The sequence below is a fragment of the Ursus maritimus genome, unplaced genomic scaffold (assembly GCF_017311325.1).
Source record: "Ursus maritimus isolate PB19 unplaced genomic scaffold, ASM1731132v1 scaffold_8, whole genome shotgun sequence".
NCBI classification, from domain to species: Eukaryota; Metazoa; Chordata; class Mammalia; order Carnivora; family Ursidae; genus Ursus; species Ursus maritimus.
The window spans coordinates 50,389,608-50,415,661 of record NW_024426996.1 but is presented as its reverse complement, the minus strand read 5'-3'; the positions used below and the strand labels follow the sequence as shown (position 1 = coordinate 50,415,661).

At 34.1% G+C, this 26,054-nt stretch overlaps 1 protein-coding gene across 3 annotated transcripts in view; it reads right to left on the bottom strand.

The window, feature by feature from the left end:
• PDS5A (PDS5 cohesin associated factor A) overlaps positions 1–26,054 on the bottom strand; it is a 154,561-nt gene that overhangs the window by 52,223 nt on the left and 76,284 nt on the right. For all 3 annotated transcript variants that reach the window (XM_040624845.1, XM_040624843.1, XM_040624844.1), the window contains exons 8-17: positions 25,585–25,725; positions 22,169–22,284; positions 19,660–19,754; positions 18,613–18,758; positions 16,571–16,722; positions 14,923–15,036; positions 12,464–12,545; positions 11,200–11,248; positions 10,828–10,967; positions 3,395–3,510 (exon numbers count right to left, since the gene is read on the bottom strand). In XM_040624845.1, the coding sequence (XP_040480779.1) occupies positions 3,395–3,510; positions 10,828–10,967; positions 11,200–11,248; positions 12,464–12,545; positions 14,923–15,036; positions 16,571–16,722; positions 18,613–18,758; positions 19,660–19,754; positions 22,169–22,284; positions 25,585–25,725 (1,151 nt within the window). The remainder of the gene's footprint in view (positions 1–3,394; positions 3,511–10,827; positions 10,968–11,199; positions 11,249–12,463; positions 12,546–14,922; positions 15,037–16,570; positions 16,723–18,612; positions 18,759–19,659; positions 19,755–22,168; positions 22,285–25,584; positions 25,726–26,054) is intronic.

Genomic DNA, 26,054 nt, shown 5'->3' with positions numbered 1-26,054 from the left:
TTCAGGTATAGAACATAGTGATTTGGTATTTATAAACATTAAGAAATGGTCACCATAATAAGTCTAGTTACCACCTGGCACCATACCACATTGTTAAAATTTTTAAGAATTCAATGAATTCCTTATCTTCTGCCAGCCTCTTAATTTTCCTTAGGATTCAGTCCTCACCTTTTTCTTTTTAAATTTTACCCTATCCCTGAGGTTATAACCATTATTACAATCACTACTTCACTTTCAACCACTACCTAAAGATAAATAACTAACTGGAGCATGCATGTGCGTATTTGTATAAACACAAGTCTGGAGAAAATATACTAAAGAAAAATTGGTTATATTTAGAATGATTTTCTACTATCCTCATTTCTTTCTTCCAAAATCCTTCATTATGGTTAAAGTACATGCAATTTTCTAACTACTTCTTGATTCTTTCTGCCTTTGTTTTGTCTTTTTCTTCTTCCTAGAATAGCTACTAATGTTCATTCGGTAATTACTGTGTGTGAGGCATTGTGCTAAGTGTTTTATATATCCATGTCATTTAAGCCTCTCAATAATTCCAGTTGTTATTGTATTATTCTTATTTTAAAGGTTAAGGAAATTAAAGCTCAGAGCAGCTTAAATAATCTACCCAAGGACACAGGGCTAGTGGCCTGCGCTACTCTTCCTCTGCAATCTTCACCTGGCTACCTGCCATAATTTCTACTGATCTTTCATTACCCATTTGTGTGATCTGTTTCAGAGCTTTCCCTAACAAATCCATCCCACACAATTTGGGTTATGTAACTATCCTTCTCCAGTTACCCAATGTATTTTACAAACTGCTTCATTAAATGTATGTACATGAATAAATAAACCCTCTATTTGTAATTTAATAGTCCATGAAGATTTGATTACATAGAAAGATTATATGACATAGATATTTCTCACTAAAATTAACTGGAATTTTACATAAAATTAGTCTCTCAGAAACCCTAACTAACCATAAGTTGATTTCTCTGAGCCTAAACACCTATGATGTTACTGAAAATACTGAGTTTTTGGTCTTTTAAGACTAGAGATTAACCACTAGCTTATTATAATTTATTAAAGTAAAGAAACTCTATGAAGCTTCACAGAAACAAACAGCAAATGCCATTATATGTCTCTTTCAAAGTCAATATGCAAAGACAAGAGTACTACTAAATGTACTATATCCTTGATTTACCCCATTAGAATTAAATGGCATAGAGCAAAGGACACTAACATCAAAAATAATAAATCTGGTGAGAATGTAAATGGTACAGCCACTGTGGAAAACAGTATGGAGGTTCCTCAAAAAATTAAAAAGAGAAATACCATATGATCCAATAATTCCACTACTGGGTATTTACCCAAAGAAAATGAAAACACTAATTCAAAAAGATATATGCACCCCTTTGTTTACTGCAGCATTATTTACAACAGTCAAGACATGGACATGGAAACAACTTAAGTGTCCACTGATAGGTGAATGGATAAAGAAGATGCCACACACACACACACACACACACACACACACACACACACAGACAGGAATATTATGCAGCTATAAAAAGGGATGAGGTCTTGTCATTTGCAACAACGTGGATGGACCTAGAGGGTATCATGCTAAGTGAAATAAGTCAGACTGAGAAAGACAAATACCATATGATTTCCTTGTACGTGGAATCTAAAAAAAAAAAAAAAAAAAAAAGCCAACAAACAAACAAAAACCACACACAAACAAAAAGCAGAATCAGACCTACAAATACAGAGAACTGATGGTTGCCAGAGGGAAGAGGGATGAAGGGATAGGCAAAATGAGTGAAGAGGAGTGAGAGATACAGGTTTCTAGTTATGGAATAAGTCATGGGAATAAAAGGTACAGCATAGAGAATATGGTTCATGATACTGTAGTATCATTGTATGGTGGTGACACATGGGAGCTATATTTGTGGTGAGCCACAGCATACAGAAATGCTGAATCACTATGTTGTATGCCTGAAACTAATGTAACATTGTGTCTGAAGTACACCCAAATTAAAAAAAAAAAAATTAAAAATTACTGCCATCCTTTGGAAAAATAAATAAATATATCTATGGTTTTTGGCATTATCCAGCTGTGAACAAACCACTTACTCTCTGAAAACCTTAGTTTTCTTATTTGCAAATAAGAAAATAAAAAGGAATTCTTAGTTAAAAAGAAAACAAAGACAAACATCACTGCTATTTGATGAATTATGTACCCCTAAATTCATATGTTGAAGTCTAACCTTCAGTACCTGATGTGATTATACTTGAAATGAGAGCCTTAAAAGAGATAATTAAAGTAAAATGAGGTGAAATGTGTGGGGCATTATCCAATATGACTACTGTCCTTAAATGAAGAGAAGATTAGGACACAGACAATGTGAGACCTTGTGAGGAGACAGTGAGAAGGAGGCCATCTGCAAGTCATGGAGAGAGGCTTCAGAAGAAATCAAACTTGCTGACACCTCTATCTTGGACTTCTAGCCTCCAAAACTGTGAGAAAATTAATTTCTGTTGTTTAAGTCATTCAGTCAGGGGTACTTTGTTATGGCAGCCCTACAAAATCAATACAACTGGCATTTCAATACAACCAAAGCAGTAGTTCACACATGGTGAAGTAATTAATAGCTAGAACCAGCTCTCCTAATCCAAGGCTGTTTAAAAAGAGAACCAATAAAAACAAACCAAACCAAACCAAGAGAGAGAGAGAACCAGTAAGTGCTATGTAATAACCCAACATGAAAAGGAAGACATATAGCTTATCTATTATGCCAGGCTACTTAGTTTTATGTGTTATCTCTAACTCTCACAATCATCCAACAGGGAGATATGACACACACATTGAAGTTAAAAATAAAATGAAAAACTCAGATAAATTACTGGGCTTCTTCCAAAGCCACAAAACTGGTATGCAGTAGACACATGCTGTGAAACCAGATTAGTCTGAGGGAACTTGTGCTCTTTTCAAAATACTATTCTGTTTTCACATATCTCAAGTGAACAGTGATATATACTAAAGGAATGTTGTACGGCCATCAAAATGGTTAAGAAAAATCAAAGACAGATTGACAGCCCATAGATACAAGATTTTCTTCTTTCTCCATTCTTAATGTTCTAGGTTTTCTTTATTGAGCACATATAGGCTAAAGATAAAACGCAAGAACCCTTAAAAAAATAAAAAGCACTGAAGTAAGTCAAAAGACTAGAAAACAAGCAAGCCCTTCTTTCAACTTCAATGATACATCCTTCTGCCATTAAAAAGGTATACAGGGAACCTTTTTAGGTTTTCTTAGGGACCCAGAATTTAAACTTACAACAGTGTGGTTTCCGATTATATTCTATTTTTGAGTGAATATATTTCCTAGCTTACCTTATGGCTTCTGAATCAATGTGCACAGGTGCAATTCTTTCCAACAGAAATTTGACCATCTCTAGAAAAGGATTTGTTGGCTGCTTAGGATTTGCAAGTTTTCGAGCTATTTCTCTCTATAGAAAGGAAAGATTTTACCATAAGTATGATTTACTTTCATATTTTTCAAAATAAAAATGATTATAGGTATCAAAAGCATTTAAAGATTCAAAACCAGTAGAATCTGCTTTAGAAACTGACTAAATTTCTGCTTTAGACCCTGACTAAAATTATATACTCATTAGGTAATCAATGCAAAATCTGGACTTTGGAGAACAGAAAGGGGATTACACGGTATGATTTATGCCTTCTGTCTCATATTTCTCCCATGAAGTTATTGCTTAGTAAACAATCTTTGTTAATGCTCTACTTTCAAAAAGTTAAAAATTTAAACTTTCATGGGTATGTCTTATTAGTTTATTTCAAAATAATTTCATAATATTTTGTTTTATTTCAGTTAATGATTTGTTTTTTAAGGAAGGGAAGATTTGTTAAGTGTGAAATTATTTAAAAGTTTTTTTTAGTTCTGGAAGAGCAGAGCTGATTTCAAAGACAGTGGTATTACATCAAATATCTCCTACAAAGAGAACACATTATTGATGGAATTTCTAAAGATTATATTAGGACTTAATGATTATAGAGCCTTAATTCTCCCAAAGACAAGGTTAAATTTACAAAGTGCTAGGCATTGGGGAAAGAAGTTTAATAATGAGGCTTTTAACTGAATATCTGTGATGAGTAAATGTAAATTTTGGCTGAGAAGATAAAGCACATTAAAAGTGCTTTCCAAACTATAAAGCAATAGCAAATAATAGTCACTTTATGTGCTCTTTTCATAAAAAAAGGAAAACAACATTAGTGATATATGGTCAGAGGGATGAGGGAGAAAGCAAAAAATTTCTACTGTAGTTTCCGTGACATCTTGACACAAATTAATTATAAAAACAATATTAAATTAGATACCATGCATATTTGTTAATAGAGTGTAAGTCTCAGGAAAACTTCTTAGTCATTAAGAGATGCCTGTTTTATTTTGCAAGCTGTAATTAACTGAGCAAAATTTTAGCATTTGAGAAAATAAAAATATTTTAGTCAGTGCTCAGTCCTTACATAATGTGCTCTAACCCATAGGTATACATTTTAAATCTGAATTTAAGTATGTTACTATCTTTTGAAATCAAACTTATTTTGTACAGTTCTCCCCCAAAGGGGATTTTTTCATCCCTAGTATAAAATTAATTGCTTTAACCTAAGATAAAGTCAGGGATCATTTAATAACAAATACATCTACTGGAAAATTGCTAGACAAACTATACAGTCAGTACTTTGGAACAGATTACTAAAAAAGGAAAAACTAGGCATTAGGAGAGATAGTTATGGTAGAAAAAATAAAGTTAATGTTAAAGGGAAAAAGAATAATTCTCAATTATCTAATCAGTAATAACACTATAAAATATACCTATATACATAAACAGTAACACTAGACACAATGAACTTTTATTTTAGTGAAGCCCAACATGGGGCATGAACTCATGACCCTGAGATCAAGACCTGAACTGAGATCAAGAGTCAGACGCTTACCCGACTGAGCCACCCAAGCGCCTGACACACTTTTAAAACCTGACATTTTTGTGTTCAAATATAACCTTACATTTAAGTAATCGCTCATATTTTATGTATCCAATATTTAGGTACTCTCTCATAACAATTATATGTGATAATTTTAAGTGATGTTGGGGATAAGCAGCAAGCCAAATTACTTTCTGACAACCAACTAATGAGTTTGTAGCACCAAATCAAGTTTCCTTATTTTCTTTACACAAGAAAAAAAAATACCCACACATATTTCCAATACACATCAAGAAATTTTATAACTGAAAAGTACTTGACAAAGCTTCAAACAGAAGTAATCATTTGTGGGGCGCCTGGGTGGCTCAGTCGTTAAGCATCTGCCTTCGGCTCAGGGCGTGGTCCCGGAGTCCTGGGATCCAGCCCCACATCAGGCTCATCTGCTGGGAGCCTGCTTCTTCCTCTCCCACTCCCCCTGCCTGTGTTCCCTCTCTCACTGGCTGTCTCTCTGTCAAATAAGTAAATAAAATCTTTAAAAAAAAATTAAAAAAAAAAAAAAGAAGTAATCATTTGTAAACTTTTTAGGAAACGACAGCAGAATGATTAAAGAAAATGAATTCTTTCTGCATCCCTGACAATATTTCCAAAATTTCTCATCAACACTGCAGATTGATACTACTACTGATATTTACTAATTACATAAATTGCTTAGTGTATTAAGCACCCTTAAGGAGTATCAAGGAAATAAAGAAATAGTCCCTATTTTCTTTCTTTTTTTTATAAGATTTTATTTGAAAGAGAGGGTGTGCACCAGAGAACAAGCAGGGGAGGGGCAGAAGGATAAGCAGACTCCCCACTGAGCAAGGAGCCAGAGGTAGGGCTTGATTCCAGGACCCTGATATTATGACCTGAGCCGAAGTCAGACACTTACCGACTGAACCACCCAGGTGCCACAATCCCTATTTTAACAAGCTTATAATTTATTAATTGTTATTACAAAAATAAATGGCTTAAAAATTCTGCATCTATATATCTTTTGTTCTTCATTTTTTCCTTTCTCATTTTGACAATTAACAAAATAAATGTTCGTTAAAAAAATAGTATTCTTTCACGTACACAGAGTTCCCTCTCATATACTTTTGTTGTTTTCCTAATCAAAATGTCTCCTAAGAGGATTTAACATTAGTATTTTTCACAGCTGGAAACAGTAAACTAGATAAAGCAATTTCTCACAAGAAGCAGTTTCTAAAGGTTTCACTTTCATGTCACAGTGATCTGTTGTTTTTGGTTGGTGCGTGTGCGGGGGGAGGTTTCCTCCACCAGGAAGCAATTCTCCAGACACAGTAGGATGTCCTACAATTCAGCTCAATTCTGACACTGTCTACCCTGAGGCAGCATCGGTTCCCACAGGTTAAGAGTTCAATCTTAGAGGGACTGCTTCCCCCCAACCCCCAGACATTAGTTGTAAGCCCAGGTTGTTACCTATACTTCTGACCAACCGTCTGTAAATCTACGTTCCCACGACCCCCTCCTTTCTTGGGTCTGATGAACTTGCTAGAGCAGCTCACAGAACTCAGAGTTAAATTTACTTACCAGATTACTGGTTCATTATAAAAGGATATAGAGCTAAGGAATAGCCGGATGGAAGAGATGCATAGGGTAAGATATGTGGAAAGGACAGGGAACTCCCATTCCCTCTGTGAGCCTGCCCATCTCCCCAGTCTCCACATGTCCACCAACCCGGAAGCCTCTATGATTCTTGCCTTTTTTAAGTTTTTAATGGAGGCTTCACTACATAGGTTTCATGATCAAATCATTGGCAACTGGTGACTGAACTCAATTTCCAGCCCCTATCCCCTTCCCAGATGTCTGAAGGTAGAACTGACAGTACCAATCCTTTAAGCATGTGATTGGCTACACAGGGAATCCCCACCCTTAGGTGAGCTCTCAAAGGCACCTCATTAATGTAACAAAGGATACCTTTGCAGCTCTCGGCACTTAGGAAATTTAAAGGGTTTTAGTTCTGTGCCAGAAATGGGGGACAAAGACCCATTACATATTTCTTATTATAAATCACATGACATCTTTTATCATTCTCGCTGAATCAGAGAAAGGTTAAATTAAAAGAAAATAGGAAGCACTTGATGACTTACTGAATAGCGTTAAGTCAGCACCTCTCTCCCCTTTCATTCTTTTCTTCTCTACCTCCTCCAGGAACTATACCTACGTTAATATATACCAACCAGCCTTAAATTTCAGATTTCTAAACACAACTGCTGTGAGGCCACACATCATTATCTTCTCTTATCCTTCAAACATCTTCTCTGATAACAATCACTCAAGCTAGAAATAGAGCAGTCATTCTTGCTATAGTGTTCTAATCCCTACTCCTCCTTTATGATTCGATTCAGGAATCATTTATTCTAGAATAAGCTATTTCCATTTCCACCCCTGCCTGGGATGGCTGCTGTTCCTTTGTTACCAAAGTGCATGATTCTATCAGAATACTTACCACACTGTATTCTCCATTGAAATATTTGCCTTCCTCTGTCACCTAAATTGCAACCTCAGTGAGAGGCCATGTATAATACAATTTACTAAATTACGCAGTGAACTATAATATAATGGTGTAGGCTTGATCAAGGGACAACCCAAAATTTGGCCTTCAGAAGATACAATGTATATTCAGATAACCCTTTGGGGAAGGGTTTTTTACGGTGTGGTCCATGAATGAATCTTATCAGAATCACTTTGAGACTGTTAAAAAGATGGAGATTCAGGATCCCTCTCCACCTATTTTAAGAATTCCTAGTGTTTGTCATAAATATGTAATACCATAAGAATTAATTTTCATTTACATCTCATAGGGGTCTTGTATTAGGTCATATATAAAATTTCATCTTATTCTAACAATCTTTTGAGGTTGATAATATTTATAGATGAAGAAAAGGAAGCTCAGAAATACTGAGTAACCCACTAACAGTCACAATGGTAGTAATGTTATAGCTGAAATTCAAACCTAAGACTTTCTCAAATGCTCAATAAACAAGCTTCCTGAAAAATCTTGAAATTTAGGTCATAGGGAGTTGTCAGAGCATAAAACAGCAAGCGGAGCTCATGCTATGGCAAATATGTGATCCTTCTCTAGGACCAAGGTATGGAAACTCAAAACCTGAAGTCCAAAGGGAAAGCAAATCTATCCGGCACATATCATAATACCATTGCTCATCCTCTCTCGCTACAGCATCATGTATACAGGTATTAATCCACAGTATGTGTCTGTTGTTATTCCTTGCTCAAAGTATTTGATCTCCATTCCCACAAATTCAGTTACTGAGTAATGCTTACCTCTTGAGAAGAAGTGATTGTCATTTAGAAAAAAAGGAAGTGGCAGTACATATACATTAGCAGGGGACAGAGAGGGGTTCTCAGAGATAGAATGAAATCTACATAGAACGACAGAAACTAAATTTTATGTTTGTATATTTCTTCTTTATTCTTTTCTTCAACTTCAAAATGAAACTATCAGGAAAAGAGGAATGTGATACTAGAGGGTATATGTAACTAGTACCAGTAGCCCTTGCGGAGAAAGACAAAATGATACAGATATTCTGGAAAACAGCAAAAACTCTTCTAACAGTGGTCATTTTCCTGAGTGTTTAAAGGGTATTATATATCCTATTTTATACTCAAGAATATATAGATAAGTTAAATAATGTGCTCAGAATACACAGTGCTAATTTAAAAGCCAGAAATTACTGTGAAACATTCACCAAAGAAAATAAATTAAAAACCATGAATAGCAGAAATTTTTTCTTCTAGAATAGAGTTCTATTAGCTATTCTGTAGACCATTAGTTAAAATATCCTCAGAATAACTCCCCCCCCCCAAAAAAGTATCATTACCATGCTCTTTACAGTGCAACTGCAGTTTTCATCTCTACTTTCCTGGTTGCTAAAATCAGGAGTGCTAATTGGCTGCACTGCATGGCTGCAGTATTTATCCTGAGATATTCTGGTTACAAACATCTGTTTTGCATATACTTTTTGGATTTGGAAACTCTTAGATATTTATGGTCTGACAAATAGCAGGAATTCACGTTACTGCCATTTTTTCAAACTCAAGCTCAATCTCTGTTTTCTCAGACCAAAAACACCACTTGATTGTTCTTTCTCAAGGTCACTTGTTGAGCAGTATTCAGTTTGTCCTGGCTCTTCCTACAAACAATGCAATGTATATAAAGAACACTATTGAGGACCTATGAAATCTAGACTCTACCTGCAGCTCAGCCACTATCACCAGCTGTAAAAGACTGGACGAGAAACCTTAAAATTCCAAGTCTTTATTTGTAAATGAAGTGGTTAAACCAACTCTTTCTTTTTTTTAAAAGATTTTATTTATTTATTTGAGAGAGTGAGAACAAATGAGCGAGCATACGTATGTGAGCCTGGGGAGGTGCAGAGGGAAAGGGGGAGAAAGAGAGAGAGAGAAAATCTCAAGCAGACTCTGTGCTGAGCGCTGAGCCTGATGCACGGCTCCATCTCACGACTCAGATCATGACTTGGGCCGAAATCAAAAGAGTTGGACGTTTAACCAAATGAACCACCCTAGTGCCCCTAAACCAACTATTTCTAAGGTCTTTTCGAAATATTTCATTCTATGATCCAATAACATGGGTAGATACCCTGTAGGACACAGTACTCTGGAACTAGAATTCGAAATGCCAAAGAAATAAATGCAACCTTTAACTGTTTTCAGCAAACCACCCAGCTCAGAAGTGCAAAAGTGGAGGTAGTCTGGGCACTTGGCGTATCCTCATCCCTGGGCCCAAGAGCCCACTGTTCTCTTCCCCTCATCTCTTCCTAAATCCTGTTTTTTAAATCCACTTAGAGACCTAATATCCCTAGAATAGAAAATACCAATTCCATGCTCTCAGATCACTTTGTATATACATCTATTATAGTCCTCATCCCTTTATCACACAAATAATTATCGCACTCTCTTTCTAGAACAAAGTTAGGCATAAATATCTGAAATAATTTTCTTTTCTCTTATTCAGCTCTGTAAGCCTGGTCCCAAACATAGTAGTTGTAATGTATGTAATACCACAGAAATACAATTTATTTAAATCCTAAAGGGCTGTGCAGGACCAGGTATTAGGATATATATACATAGATACACAAAATCTTCTAACAATCCTATTAGTTTTTGAACATTTACAGATGAGAAAAATAAGGCTACAAAATATTGAAGAACTTACTAAAGGTCACACTGGTAGTAAATGGTATAGCTGAAATTCAAACACAAAACTCTCATTAAATGCTGAATAAATGAATGGATGAAGTTTTCCTTCCTGATATTTTCAATGAATAATGGTTTTCTATAAAATAAAGAATCCAGGAACAGAATGAAGACAAAAGCCTAAATAGGAATTACTTTATCTATAAATGCATATATGGCAATGTAACTGTTGCTAATTTATTGACAAAGTTTATTTCCATGCTAATACATGAGTGAAGAAAATGCATACACACATAAGCATTTAGGAAATTCTACTTACTTAACAAACGCCTACTAAATACAAAGTATACCGTCTTGCTCAATTCCTATGACCAACCTCCCTGGCTTCGTTCTCTGTGTTTTTCCTAGAATTTGGCTAAACAGTGGTAAGAGAGCTAAGCTGACCAGAGATATACTCCTGGGTAATTCAGAGTTCACAATATTGTTAAATTAACACAAATAATTTATGTAAAGCAGACTTTAATGAAATATAAACTTCAACAAGCAAAGCTAAAAGAACATATGTAGAAGGATAATTTACTAACCACACAAACATCTGCCTGTTTGCATGAACAGGTTGGGCTGATTAATAACTCCAGCTGAGACCGCAATTTCTCATCATCACCAAGAACCTGGTTAAATTTCTTCACAAAATCTTGTGCTTTCCCAGGGTCAGGCAAATTCTCTATAAAATTGAAAGAGAATCCGTATTATAAAAGAAAAACCACTCTACTAAACTAAAAGCAAGCTGTCTTAAATTATCCTGAGCTATCAAAAGACAATCAGCCTAACTGGTTCTTAGAAATAAAATTAAGAGGATTATTTTCTCTTACTTAGTATTAAATTGATAGTCCCATCATGTAAATTGTCTGTTTTGATGTTTATTATATATATATGGAATGAATAAACAAACTCACTTGCTATGGTCATCAGTTTTCCAAACATGGCAGAACAGTTAGCCTCTGACTGAAATTTAAAACAAAAACAGAAGTAGTCATACGTGATACCAAATTTCTGTAAGAAAACCCAATTACACATTTTTAAAGAAAAAAAAAAACCCAAACCAAATCAAAACAAAAAACATCACAAACCAGCCACCAGAAAATCTACACCCTAAGTTGGTAACAAAGAATTGTGAGTAACAACTATTAAGTTAGGTCAAACAAAAGGAAAGGTGATATCAAAAAGAGGTTTTTAAAAATTAAAAAGGAGTACATAACTTCCATAGGGAAAACACCTTGCAGAAGACTGGACTGAAGGTAACTGAAACAGTTATCATATCAAAATTACTGTGAAACCATACATCAAAGAAAATAAACTAAAAATGTGAAGAGTAGAAAAAAATTTCTTCCTGAATAGTTCTATTAACTATTTTGTTAATAGAACCCGGCCTATTACTTAAATAACCCCAGAATATCACCTGCCTTCCAAAAAGTACTTCCTTATAGTCCAACACAATAAAGTATTACTTTTACTAAATCTGTGTGAAATTTGAATAATTTGGATCAGAAACTGGTAAACTGTGGTCCTATGGACCATTTGTTATTGTTAAAGTTTTGCTGAAACACAGTCATATTCATTCATTTACATATTACCTATAACTACTTCTGCAATTTTATAAAGGCAAAGAGTTGAGGAGTTCACCAGATATTTTACGGCTGGTAAAGCCTAAATTTTTACAATCTGATCATTTACAAAAAAATTCTGCCAAACCCTGCTTTAGCATCAACAGACCCTTGAAGGTGTCTGTCTACAATTTCCTAGTTAAGAACACCTATTCTAATAGCAAATACATTTAGAAGTATATTAAGAAATTATTAAAGTTTCAATTTTTTTGTTAATTTGATTTTGCCATATTTATAGAATTGGTACCTAATTTGATACTGACTCTACACTGAAGGATCCAAAATGATGGAGTAAAAAAATAAATAAAAAAAAATAAAAAAAAAATAAAAATCACGATTTCTCAAAGAAATTACCATTTCTTTGTTCATGCTAGAAAATAAGATTTTGTTATATTCATTTAGAGTGAAAATTTAGCTTGAAAAACTAGAGAAATTATGTGTAACCAACATTTGGAAAACAAACACTCGAAATAGTTTTTACTTGCCTCATTATAACTACAGAAAAACTGAATAATGACCATAACAAACTATTAATTTAAACAAATAATGAACCTACTGTAGGTTGCTTGTGCAAATCCAATAGTTCCCGTACATGACTTCTAAGCATGTTCTGACACTTCCACATTTCATTGAGAGCTCTGTTAAAAAAGTTATAAATATGAAAAAATATATGTAATATAACAATTCTGGTAGTTACTCAACTTTACTACTTTTCTTGTTTACCCCACACTTCTACCTCTACCTAAAATTTTAAGTACCAGCACAGGCATTTATTTATAGGATTAAGACAGGTTAGTTTAAAATAGTAAATAAAAGACTTCTTACGAGAGAAAATATTTGAGAAGTTTAGAAGGATAAACAGGATCTTTCTAGGTAAATCGGGACTGAAAGACATTTTTTTTTTTTTAAGATTTTATTTATTTGAGAGACAGAAAGCTTGAGCACGAGGTGGAATGAGGGGCAGAGGGAGAGGGAGAAGCAGACTCCCTGCTAAGCAGGGAGCCAGATGTGGGGCTTAAGCCCAGGACTCTGAGATCACGACCTGAGCCAAAGGGAGACACTTAACCAACTGAAACACCCAGGTGCCCTGGGACTGAAAGACATTCTAAGCTTAGGAAACTAGAATGCTCTGGTACAAAAAAGATAAAATGTCATTAAAATGCCCGGGATAGAAAACTTAAAATTTTTTTTTTTACAGATTTGGAGCACAGAGTATGAATGAAGTAGCATCAGGAAGATGGAACATACTGTAGAAAAGGATCAGATCATAAAGGCATTTTCACGACAGGCTAAGAGGTATGCATGAAGGGCTAAAGAAATGAACTTTTTAGAAATGATGTAGACTCAAGGCACCAAATTTAACTTGAGTGTGTTTATTATTTATTCTAGACTCCTTTCTCTCCATTAAAGCAGATTTTCTTCTCTCACAAACCCAGTCCTTAATTCCAGGGGCCCAGAGGGATCTCTGAGACATTGGTCTATGTTGGAATATTCTTTGCCAATATTTTGAAATATAAAGAGACCAAAACCTTAGGCCAGGGATTTACTACCTAGGGTGAGCATTAGGAATCACCTGCCAATTTTTTAAAAAAAGATGGCTAATGCCTGCTAATATAATACACTAAGGATACAACGTTACCTCTGTAGAATTTCTGCTGAAAATGCATAATCCCAATCTAATAGAGGAAACACTGGATGAACCCAAATCGAGGGAATATTCTACAAAATTGGACTGGACCATACAATACTTTTCCCCAGTCATCAAAGTTACAAAAGACAAGGAAAGACCAAGGAATGACTCCAAATTAAGAAACTAGAGACATGACAAACAAATATACATCTGTAATCCTAAGAAGGAAGAAAAAAACTCCATAAAGCACAATATTGGAACAACTGAAGAAACTTAAATACACATTAGATTAGACAATAATATTGTATCAATGTTAAATCTTTTGATTTTGAAAAGAGTACTCTGGTCATACAAGAGAATATCTTTGTTCTTAGGAATATACACTGAAATATTTAGGGGTAAAGGGATCTGATGTCTGCAAATTACTTTCGAATGGTTCAAAAGAAAATATTTATGTAGAGATAAAGAAAAAGTATATGCAAATGGCAAATGATAAAGCAAATGATGAATCTGGATAAAAGGGCTATCATAATGCTTTGTACTATTCCCGCAACTTTTCTGTAAGTTTGAAATTATATGAAAGTTAAAAGACAATTATATAAAATATAATATACACATATTATAATAATACACACACACAAGCTGAGGTTCTTTTCAGAAGAATCCAAATTCTTAGTGACAGGATGTGTTTACTTTTTAAAAAGCTTTTTACAGTGGAGTGACCACACATCCTAGTGCCCTGGGACAGTAAAGTAAAATCAGGCCAATCGCCTGATTAAAAATATTAATAATGCCTTTCAGTTTCAAAAATATCCCAGTTCAGACAACCTATCATATGGTCATTCTACACAGAGGTGATCTGAATATACTTTTCTGATTAAGAAGCAGTATTTAGTTCTTAGGATTAGTATTTTAAGCTCCACTAGTGTATTTTAGATCCCTGTCAACAGGTAGATAAAAGTAATTTTGACATGGTGATTTCTTTGAATCCCTGAAACTATATTATTAAGTTGCCAAATATGTCTATGTATATAGGAATATTTTTTGCTTTTAACTTATCTGAACTTATAAAAATTTTCTGTATAAACATTTATCTAAGGTTTTTTTCCTTAACAGCACGTGCGAGTGTGTGTGTGGGGGGTAAGTGGGGGCAGAGGGAGAGAATCTTAATCCAGCTCCATGCCCAGCCAGGGGCTGCATCTCATGACCCTGAGATCATGACCTGAGCCAAAATCAAGAGTCGAACCCTTAAATGACTGAGCCACCCAGGCACCCCTGAGGTTCTTGCTTCAACTAGAAGAAGCAACAACCCCATCAAGAATTAGACAAGGTGAAGTAATTTTATAAAATCTTTAACTTGAACAAACACTTAAAAAGTAACTTACTTGACAGCATTTGGATCCAAACTAGCATATAAATAATACAAGCATTTCATTCTCTCTTCTGTTTCCAGGTTGTGAGGAACAAGATACTGGGCAAAGATTTTCTCTACCAACAGTCTATGAAACAAAAAATCCCAATAACAATTATTCTATTTTTTAAGAAGCAACAGCCCTTTCATATTTTAACCATCTCATGCAAAGATATCAGACCTATGTGTGTAAGTACGATGGAAAAGATTAGTAGGTGACTAGATCCTTTACTTGGAGTATGGTTTTTATTTGCTTGTTGTTGTTGCTGTTTAGTAATCTCTATGCCCAACGTGGGGCTCAAACTCATGAAATCAAGAGCTGCGTGCTCTTGAATTACAAGTAACTGAGACAGGCAGGCACCCTGGAGTACAGTTATTTTAAAATTTAGAGCTATGGTTGCTATTTGTGGCTTTACTTTTTGTCAGTATGGAATATTTGTTCTAAAAGGGTTATATATTATTACTAAACACAGGGTGCTAGGCTGTTCCAGCTACTCTTCATCAGTCCTGACCTATAGGATATTACTTAACACTACATATGAAGCTACGATCAAGAACAGCTAATTCTAAAAAAAAAAACCACCAAAAACCAAAATACCCAAAAACAAAACCAAAACCCCCCCCAAAAAACCCCAACACACACAAAAAACATTAATTTCCTCCAATTACAATCCAACTTCTTTCCCATGCTGTCATTTTATAAAATCAGGGGGATCTTCCTTCATATTACTTCCTGAAAATTTAGCTTTTCCTGTGCACATCTGATCTCTCTTCTCTCCAGTCTAAATTCCTTAACGATAGAATAACCTTCTCTCTAAGCTTATATTTATTATTCAGAACCACTAGAGTAAGACAATATAAGAAATCCTCATTAATCAATGAAATACACAGCCAGTGATGCCAAAGTCATCAGTCTAATTCTATAAAACATTGCAAAGTATTTTGCAAAAACCAAAATCATTACTACAACCCAATATAGAATTACAAGTAACATTCGAAAAATGAAAACAATATAAATCCTTAACACAAGAAAAAGAATTTTGTAACTTATGGGGATGGATGTTAAGTTGACATACTGTGATGATCTTCTCCCTATATATACAAATTTAGAATCATTATGTTATACACCTGAAATTAATATTATGTGTTGATTATACCTCAATAAAAAGAATACCATAGTACTGTCTCTATTGAAACTTACAGTGTTGCAGAAAAGTAAAAATAATAACTAGCAGTTATTGAATAGTCCCATATTGACAGGCATTGGGCTAGGGAGCTTTATGTTACTTTTTATTTAATCCACATGACCATCTTGTATGGAAAGCTTTATTATTACTTTTTAGATAAAACCAAGGTGCACAGAAGTTAGTTGTGCAAAAGCACACGTCTAATAAAGGGAAGAATGAACATTTGGTCTCTGGTCTGACTCCAAAGCCCATAACTACTTCCCTAATTATGCTACTTAACAATATGTGTCAGAGTCTTATTTAAACATACAATGTATAAATACACAGAAAGTGATTTCCAAATTTAGAAATAATTAAAAAATTAAGAAGAAGTATATGTCAAAAAAATTAAAAGCACTTTTATATTCAATCATTCTACCAACATGTCAGACTCACTTGTCATCGATGCTATTCTGATAATAAATATGCAAAAGTTTGTCCTTTATCCAGCTGACTTTCTCTGCAGCTTCCTTTCCTGCTTCACCATGAAGACAGTATTTCTTATAAAGCTGAGCCAGACCCATCATTGCTTCTTTTCTTACTCGCCACTAAAAAGTATAAAGTTTATTGAATGAGCGAGATACCAAACTTTAGTGTATTAATCTGCAAAAACTGGCATTTCTTCACTAGATTTTATAATCAGACTTATATGTATATAAACTGGCATAATATCCATTTTCCTAAGAAGCAACAAATTGCTTTACCAACAATTTTGAATACATGCCTATTTATAAATCAGACTATTTTAAAAATTGTCTAATGCAAATACTACTAAATCACCTACCAATTTTTTATTTGCCTCACAGCCAAGCAATCAGTAGTAAATCTTACAGATGATTTCATTAGATTCTGTTTAAAAAATGTGCCCAAGTTTTAAAATTGATGACAAGGTAAAAAAGTGTGTGATTTACTCCGCAACCAAAAGCTCCATCATCTGGAAGGTTTTATCTTAATTACATTCCTTTTGATATTAACTCAGAATAAAAACAAAACTTAGTATCAAGATCCTAGAAACACAAAGTTGGAAAGCACCTTAGTGATCATTTTAAGTGAACTTCCTTCCTTTATAGATTAAAAGCGCAAATAATTTACCTAGCCACATACTACTTAGTGGAAGAAGACTCTTTGGGACTTCTAGAGACTAGAACAGTTTGCTAGGAGGAAAGAAAGGTGGCAAGATGGAGGTCGATAAAAACCTACAGTTAAAACCATGGTACTGAGATATAATTAAAAAAAAAATAACCAAAAAAGATATTTTCTCAATAACAAATCAGACACGATTTTTGGTTTATTTACATTAATATTTCTTTATAATCTTTTATATAATTTCCTCATTTTTAGGCTATTTAGATGGAATGAAACTTTATTCCCATATAACAGGTAACAGATGCCTTTTGACATTTGTCACATGAGAGCAAGGAATGTAAGCAGTGAAATCTAAGACTAAGTCCTGTTCCTACATTTTAGAGAGGAGAAAACAAATTTCAGAAAGGCTATATCCAGGGTCATCTAATTTACTGCACCAAAATCTGGGTCCTAAAAGATATCCAGCAGATGCTATTATAACCATATCACACAGCCTCAGGAAGACTCATGTATTCAACTCTTTCAGAAACTATAAACAAACATTAGCAGAAGCAGGAGTGAAATGTTTCTAAAAGGAGGAAATAACACAAATGGTAATACCTTAAATCGAGTGTGTGTATGGAGATGGGGATGGCGGGGAAGGGGGGGTTACCAGCTAACCACTAGGTAGAGCCTCATTTCATTTAAATTAAAGCCAAGAGGAAAAACTTGTTCAAAGTTATAATCACTGATCCAGTTGAACATGTTAAACAGTGCCCACCTGACATACTTGCCTCCTCTAACAAAAGTTAGAAAGAACTTAAAGAATACCTCTTGCTGTATTTTATGACCACGAAATATAGTTTTACTCCGAAACTATTGCTAAAGGACACTGGTTTTATGAGTACAGTGTGTTTTCAACCATGCCTCAAATAAAACAGTACACTGCAAAGCCAACTTTTGTTAAAGATGTTAATAAGATGTCTAATCAGCCTACCTTGCATGGCTGTCTCTTGCTTACAGCTGACACTATTTCTTAGCGAAAGCTTTGTTGTTCTTAGCACTACTCTCCCTTATCAAACCATGTTTTTAACTGTAACCACAGAGAGGAAATCACACAAAAAAGTATCTGAACATACAACTATCACTTCTGCCTTTAGCTTGGCACAGCAGTAAAGAAATATCATTTTCATATAAAGTATGATATTCTTTTAGTCCAATGAATAACAGATCCAGCTAAGTTTATACAACATGATCACTTTTGAAACTCGTAAGTGAAAGGTAAAATAAAATTTTAGAAATAATTTCTATTGTCTTTAGCAAACACTTTAAATCTAGTAAATTACAAAAGAATAAAATTCCTCAGATTTTACCCGTTTATCCAGTGTTCTTTCTCTTACAAAGCCAAGTAGTTGATCATTTACTAAGGCAAGGTCTCTTTTGGCAGCTGTTATTATAGTAACAATGACATCGTGACGAATAGCCTCTTCGGGATCATGTGATCTAACTTTCAAATATTCTGTAATAAGAGAAAAAAACTAAAGCTAAATGTTAGCTATGATATTTGTCATGTTCAGAATGACAGAAAAGGCTAATGCTTTAGGCTTCTATCCATACTGAAACAATGTTTATAAAGAGTGGCATGAATTAAAATCATTTTATTTTTGAGGTGGCAAAACCCTACATAATCACAAAATAAACTATACCCACACTATTTATTACTGGAGTCACATCTTAATAAATAATGTATTTTACCTTAAGTATTCTGGAAAAGTCAAATCACAACTAAATATCTGATTTATATATTCAGAACACAAGTTACAATACAAATGAAAAGAATTAAAAGAAAACTAGTAAAAATGCTTATAGCAAGTTTGCTGACAGGTATATTTCTGTACATTACACAATATAAAATACATAGTAACATTCTATGACCTCTAAAAAAGATTCCTAAATAATTACAAAACAGAAAATGTTTCTTCTTTTTTTGTAAACAGCATTTTGATAAAAGCGTTTATTTGCCAATACCAAATAACTGGGTTCAAATGCTCAAGTTCAAATGTTCAAGTGAAGAATGAGAAATTCTAGTCTATTCTAGGAGATAACCACTTTCTGGGTTATTATTAGATTATGTTACTATATTTAATTATCACATAGGTATAATGATTTGTGGCCAAACCCAATGTCTACTTCCTCAAAGTATGATTTCCAAAAAATTCTAAAGGATTATAATATGAAGATTTCAAGTTTAATTTTATTGTATAAACATGAAATCATTTATCAGCCCAGGACTGATAAAAATCTGAAATAGTGCCAGAGTTAATTAAAACCTATTCAGATACTAAATTTAAGGTCAAAGGCCACAGCTAAAATGTATCTGTGTGATTACTCTCATATTTGTAATAAATCAGCCAGCTTACCTGTGAGATCCTTTGCTAAATCTGGGTGATTCATTAAACAGTGACTGGCAAATTTCACACTTTCTAATCTCACAGGAACGTGAATGTCATTAAATCTACATGGAAAAGGTTGCTAAAGATTAGTTGTAAGGCAAAATAATTATTTTCGAATGAGGTATACCTACATTACCTAAGTGCCCACAAACAACAGTTACTGATTAAAAAGTGTGTTATTTTATAATGACAATATGTTCTGAAGGGAGAAGATAAAAAGATACATATTTTCACAAAAACATATCTGAAAACAGAATGTTTACCATGCTAAAACAAACAAAAGTATAAACACATCCCCCAACCCAAACTACATACTTTGTAGAGCCCCAAGTTTAAGAGCCTAATTATGACACAAAACAAAAAATAAATATTTAAAACCTACAAAATCTACTTGAAAAAACTGTATAGGGGGAAAATACTGGAGGAATAAGAGTTTGCAAATCGGGGCGCCTGGGTGGCACAGCGGTTAAGCGTCTGCCTTTGGCTCAGGGCGTGATCCCGGCGTTATGGGATCGAGCCCCACATGAGGCTCCTCCGCTATGAGCCTGCTTTCCTCTCCCACTCCCCCTGCTTGTGCCTGCTTCTTCCTCTCCCACTCCCCCTGCTTGTGTTCCCTCTCTCGCTGGCTGTCTCTGTCTCTGTCAAACAAATAAATAAAATCTTAAAAAAAAAAAAGAGTTTGTAAATCATATGAGAGGCAGATCCAGAAGTTCAAAGGTAAGTTCATAAAATGCATGTGTCATAACTGCCTTACAACGAAAAAGTTTCGTAACCTGGGACAAACTTATATTAAAGTACTCTTTTAAAGTACTCTTTTAAAGGTCGAGTATATTGTAATAAATATGAAACACCACAGTAGATGCCAAACTGCACATAATAAAGGCAAACTTAGCAACTCTCAAATTTAAAATTTATTATGGGCAATTTAAAAAACAATTTATTATAAATCATCTGTTTTTAAATAGCAAGACATATTTTTTAAGTAATCTCATAAAATAACCAATTAAAGTTATATAATAAATGCCTTTCTTAAAAAAGATTTTATTTATTTATTTGAGAGAGAGAGAGAGAGAGCACAAGCAGGGGTGGGGCAGAAGGAGAGGGAGAAGCAGACTCCCCACTGAGCAGGGAGCCAGATACCCCAGCATCCCAGAATCATGACCTGATCGAAGGCAGATGCTTAACTGACTGAGTCACCCAGGTGCCCCAATAAATGTCTTAATAAATAAAAATAAAATAGACAAATCTTACTTTTTCTTAATTTCTTATGTAAAGATTAAAAGTACAGTAACTTAATAAATCTTGCATTTAGGATTTATAAATTTTCTAACAGAAAAATGAAAACATTATCATTTATGATCAATTCAATTACAAAGTATCAAAACACTGCTAAATAATTAAGGAAAATAATACAGTAAAACAGATACATTGGTAATACTTCTTTGTTTCAATGAATCGCTGATTATTAGAAATAATAGTGTACGTAAAATTATGAATATAAGAAGCCTCTTACAGTTGATTCAGTTTTTAGAAGTAATTGTTCTGCTATAAAAATTGTCGCAATCACAAGGACAGAATCATTCCTCTGTTTTTTGACAAGTATAGTTGCTTTATTCCCTCTATCCTAACTTCTCATAAAATCAAGTTTAATTTTTCAAAGTAGTCAGCATTTACAGACCTTCAAAATGGTCTGTTCTGAGCAAATTAAGATCGTCAGTGTCAGAGATTTCTCAAATTTTAAAATACAACTGACAAATCTAACTTGGGATTATTATAATAAATTTATTTTAAGAAAATTTCTAAGCCTACCTTCTGAATCAGTTGAACTAAACAACGATGAATCTAAAATGTTCTCCAGAATACTAACAGTAAAAACTGACTTTTCATGGTTTGAAGCAAAGAAACATGTAAATGGAATGCAAGAGGGAATTTGATAAATTTCACAGATTTTTCAACCTTACCATCAAGTTGAAAAGATCCTAATAATTCTAAGGTCTTGAGAAGGAACATTAAAAGTTATCTGAATGAATAGCAATGTCGTTTTCAATTTCAAAATCATACCATAATACCAAAATAGTTCATAACATACATCATTCAATTAGATAAGCTACAGACCTAAACATTAAACGCTAGTAAATGAATACATTGCTGGACTGAAGAATGGCATGGACTGGATCATCATGTCTTCAGTCTCATGATTTAAAAATCTTAAGACACAACATTCTCAGATGTTGCCTATCTATTTATTCTAATGACATTACTGCAGCACAGAAAGATTAAAAAGTGTTATGTGGTAAATAATAAGCATTCTTCATAAAAAATCTTATCTACAATTTGTTCTCCGAGAAAGACAGCAACACATACAAAAAAACACATATCAATAAAGTTTTGATATGTGTGGTTTTAATCAAATGGACTCTATTGACTGGCCTCCAAAACATAAAAGTTAGAATGCACAGAATTTATGTTCTCTTACCGTCCAAGAAAACACTGCCAAAGAGGACGATTCTGTGTTGCCAAATCAGAATCTTTAGAACCAAATAATTTAGCTAAAAGTCGAACAACAGCTAATCGCTCTTCTCCATCATTGCTCTAAGAAAAAAGACAAAATAAATGAAGCTAAGGTTTATTCATCAGATTACAGAAAACAACATGAATCATTCCTGAGAAGCTATAGCTTTATATTTCCGCTTAACAATGATGAGAACTATAAAATATCATATGTTCTCATTTACTATGTGAAAATTGATGTGATTCCATGTCAGATCATCTCGTTCTTTGTTCTTATTTCACACCCCCTCCAACAGCTAATTTATGCCTACTTCACTGCTTATTTGCAATCTACACATTGTAAAAATATGAAGATAATCATTCAAACATAACATTCCCTAAGAGTCTTAGAAAAAATTCTGCGAAGGGCAAAGCTGCAATAATTCCCACCCTATAAGTTTTCTTTTCTTTCTCTCTTTTTTTTAAGTAGGCTTCACACCCATTGTGGAGCCCAATGTGGGGCCTGAACTCACAACCCTGAGATCAAGAGTGCTTAACCGACTGAGCCACCCAGACACCCCCCATCCTAGTAAGTTTTCTTAAAAGAAATCTTTCCTGTCATTTGAGCTCCAACATAAACTCCTATCAATTAAGGTTTTGATATATGAAATTTTAATCAAGGATCCCCTAGGGGCGCCTGAGTGGCTCAGTTGGTTGGGTGTCTGCCTTCGGCTCAGGTCATGGTCTCAGGGTCCTGGGATCAAGCCCGTCAGGCTCCCTGCTCCATGGGGAGCCTGCTTCCTCCTCTCCCTTTGCCCTCCCCTGGCTTGTGCTCTGGCTCCCTCGCTCTCGCTCTATCTCAAATAAATAAACAAAATTGTAAAAAAAAAATTAAAAAAGGGGCGCCTGGGTGGCACAGCGGTTAAGCGTCTGCTTTTGGCTCAGGGCGTGATCCCGGTGATCTGGGATCGAGCCCCACATCAGGCTCTTCTGCTATGGGCCTGCTTCTTCCTCTCCCACTCCCCCTGCTGTGTTCCCTCTCTCGCTGGCTGTCTCTATCTCTGTCGAATAAATAAATAAAATCTTTAAAAAAAAAAAATTAAAAAAAAAAATCCCCTGACTTACTGGAGAAAATAACACCAAAGAATGTCATGATTCAGGAAAACTCATTTTAATAGAAGAACAAGAACATTAAGATCTAAAAGATGTAAAAGATCGGCTAAACTGAACATTACAAAAAAAAGAAAATCAAAACTTAGTTTGAAATTGTTTTTTTGATAAAGGCCTCCAGTTTTCTTATCCTGAATCAATATATGCTATGAATTCTGTTTCAGTTTCACAAGTGATGCTACATCTTAATATAAATTTATTCTGAAACCATGTGGTGTGTGAAACTTTAAAAATCACACTCACTAGGAAAATAAAGACCGTAACAAAAAGCAATTGCTAATTTTTTCAAGCATTCATATGCAACGTGTGTCTAGAGTAATACCAGAAATCCAATAAAGAAATATTCACGGAAAAGACAGCAAGTTAAAAAAATGAAGAACACGGGATATGTTCTTTGTTATGACTAGCTTATCTTTCAGGAACAGGGGTTTTGTGGGTAAAACAGGCACACTTATCAAAGAGTAAAAACAAAAACTGTGTCAAGCTTTAACATTTGTAATTACAAAAATGATTTTCTTTGACAAAGTTTTTCTCAAGCAATGTGACAACAATGCAGATTAGGACCTTTTACTAAGTCCAATCAACTAACCAATGTGATTTATTTTTTTAAAGAAAAATCAGTCTATCTCTTAAATGTCAAAAACTAAAATAAGTGGAAGTTTTATTTTACTCGTAAGTGACTACTTCAGTGGCTTAGTGATTATTTCAAATGATATGACATTTTATATCTATTATTTTTAACTACTGAAACTGAGTGAAAACTTGCCCCCCCCTTTTAAAATTTTAAATATATTCCTTGGGTGAGGTTGGAATATGATTATATTGATGGTAAATTGACTTTGGTGCAAAAATCATTTGGTGTCTCTAAGGTGGTGTCTCCTTCAGTTTACTTTTAGTCCACACATAGAAACCTAGAAATCTAGTTCTTAATTCCTTCCCACCATCTATCATGGCAATCTTGTTTAAGGATTGAAGAGGTTTGACTTTTCACATTCAGACTCTTCTGAAGAGACTGAGAGAAAATATTTTAATGCCTTACACCCAGAAATAATTTGGTATGGAAACATTTTTAGGCTATTGTTAAAATAAACTCTTAATATTAAAAAATAAAACAAAAACCTTATTCTCCATATAATTTTTTCACAGAACGGACTTTCTTAGAAGCTTGGTACAATGTCCATTTATACCATAAATCACAAATATTTTTAATAAAGACAATATGGACAATTCTTTTTTTTTCTTTTTTTGGAGAAGAAGGGAGGGGGAGAGGGAGAGGGAGAAACTTAAGCAGGCTCCACACTCAGCACTTGTGTGGGGGGGGGAGGGCAAAGGAGAGAGGTAGAGAAGCAGACTCCCCACTAAGTGCAGAGCCCAATGGGGCTCAATCTCACAACCCTGAGATCATGACCTGAGCCAAAAGCACTAGGATGCTTAACACCAACTCAGTCACACAGCAGCCCCTAATATGGACAATTCTTAACCATCATGTATACAAGTTGAAAGAGTCTGAAAACTGGAGTTCTAATCTAATCTGTTTTAACTGTGCAACTGGGCAAAATATTTCATCTTATTCATCTCAAAAATCAAAACTATAATGTTGGTCCTAATTATACCACAGTTTTAGGATCAAATAACATACTGGATATAAAAAGCCTTTCACAAAGTCAAGAATATTAAGCAAATGTAAGCTGTTATCTCAGATAGTTCAACTGGGACAGGGGATCGAGTGTCAAGTTCTTCATATTTTTTGAGGAGTTATGAATCCCTTGTTTAGTTGGCTATAAAAAAATAACAATATGCCCCAAGTCATACAGTAAACTTTTTGTCCTTGATCTATACTATGGAAGGTTCATATAGTTATAATCAAGACCCTTTGAGCACTCAGTTTGAAATCTTTTGATGTTCTAAAACATATCTACCTAATAATAAATACTATTTAATAACTATATTATAAGGGATAATGCCATTTTTCATATCTATTATTTGTGTCACTGTGTTTAACAGATATTTAACAACTAGGAGAGTTATAATTTTTCCATGTAATTCTATTACGCCCAGATGAGAGAGACTGTTTTACTGAAATAAAATGTGTATCTTAAGTAGATATAAAAAGATAAATTGAACCCATGTTCTATTCTTCTGTAAGAGAAAAACAATATTTATATCTTTTACAGTTATATATAAATTTTTCTCTTAAAGCTTAAAGAACTTAAAAATTATAGTCAGTCCTACCTTTAGTTTGAATTCAAGCTGCGGCATGACAGACAATAATAAATGAGGATCTATTGCAAAAAGTTCCTGAATCAGATCAAATACATGTTCTGACAAATCACTTACTGATGATCTTCCCAGCACCAGGACTTGATTGAAAAACTAAAGGAGATATTAAACAAAAATAAAATATCCATTTCACTTAAAAACTTGGACAGATTTTTTTATAAACATGTCTACAAAAAGATTTAATTAGGCATTACATATACAACCGAAGGGGATGAAACAAAACATATTTCAGTTACTAATACATGACAGAACAGTCACTAAAACAGAACAAATCTCTAAATATCTAATTATGAATGTTAAAGGGAAAAAGGAATTCAGTTGTTAGTTTTTTTCCAAATTAAGAGGGTATTTCTAGGAATCTTCCATAAAAACAAAACAACTTTGATAGTTTATGTAATTCAATATAAAGAATTTTAGAGAGA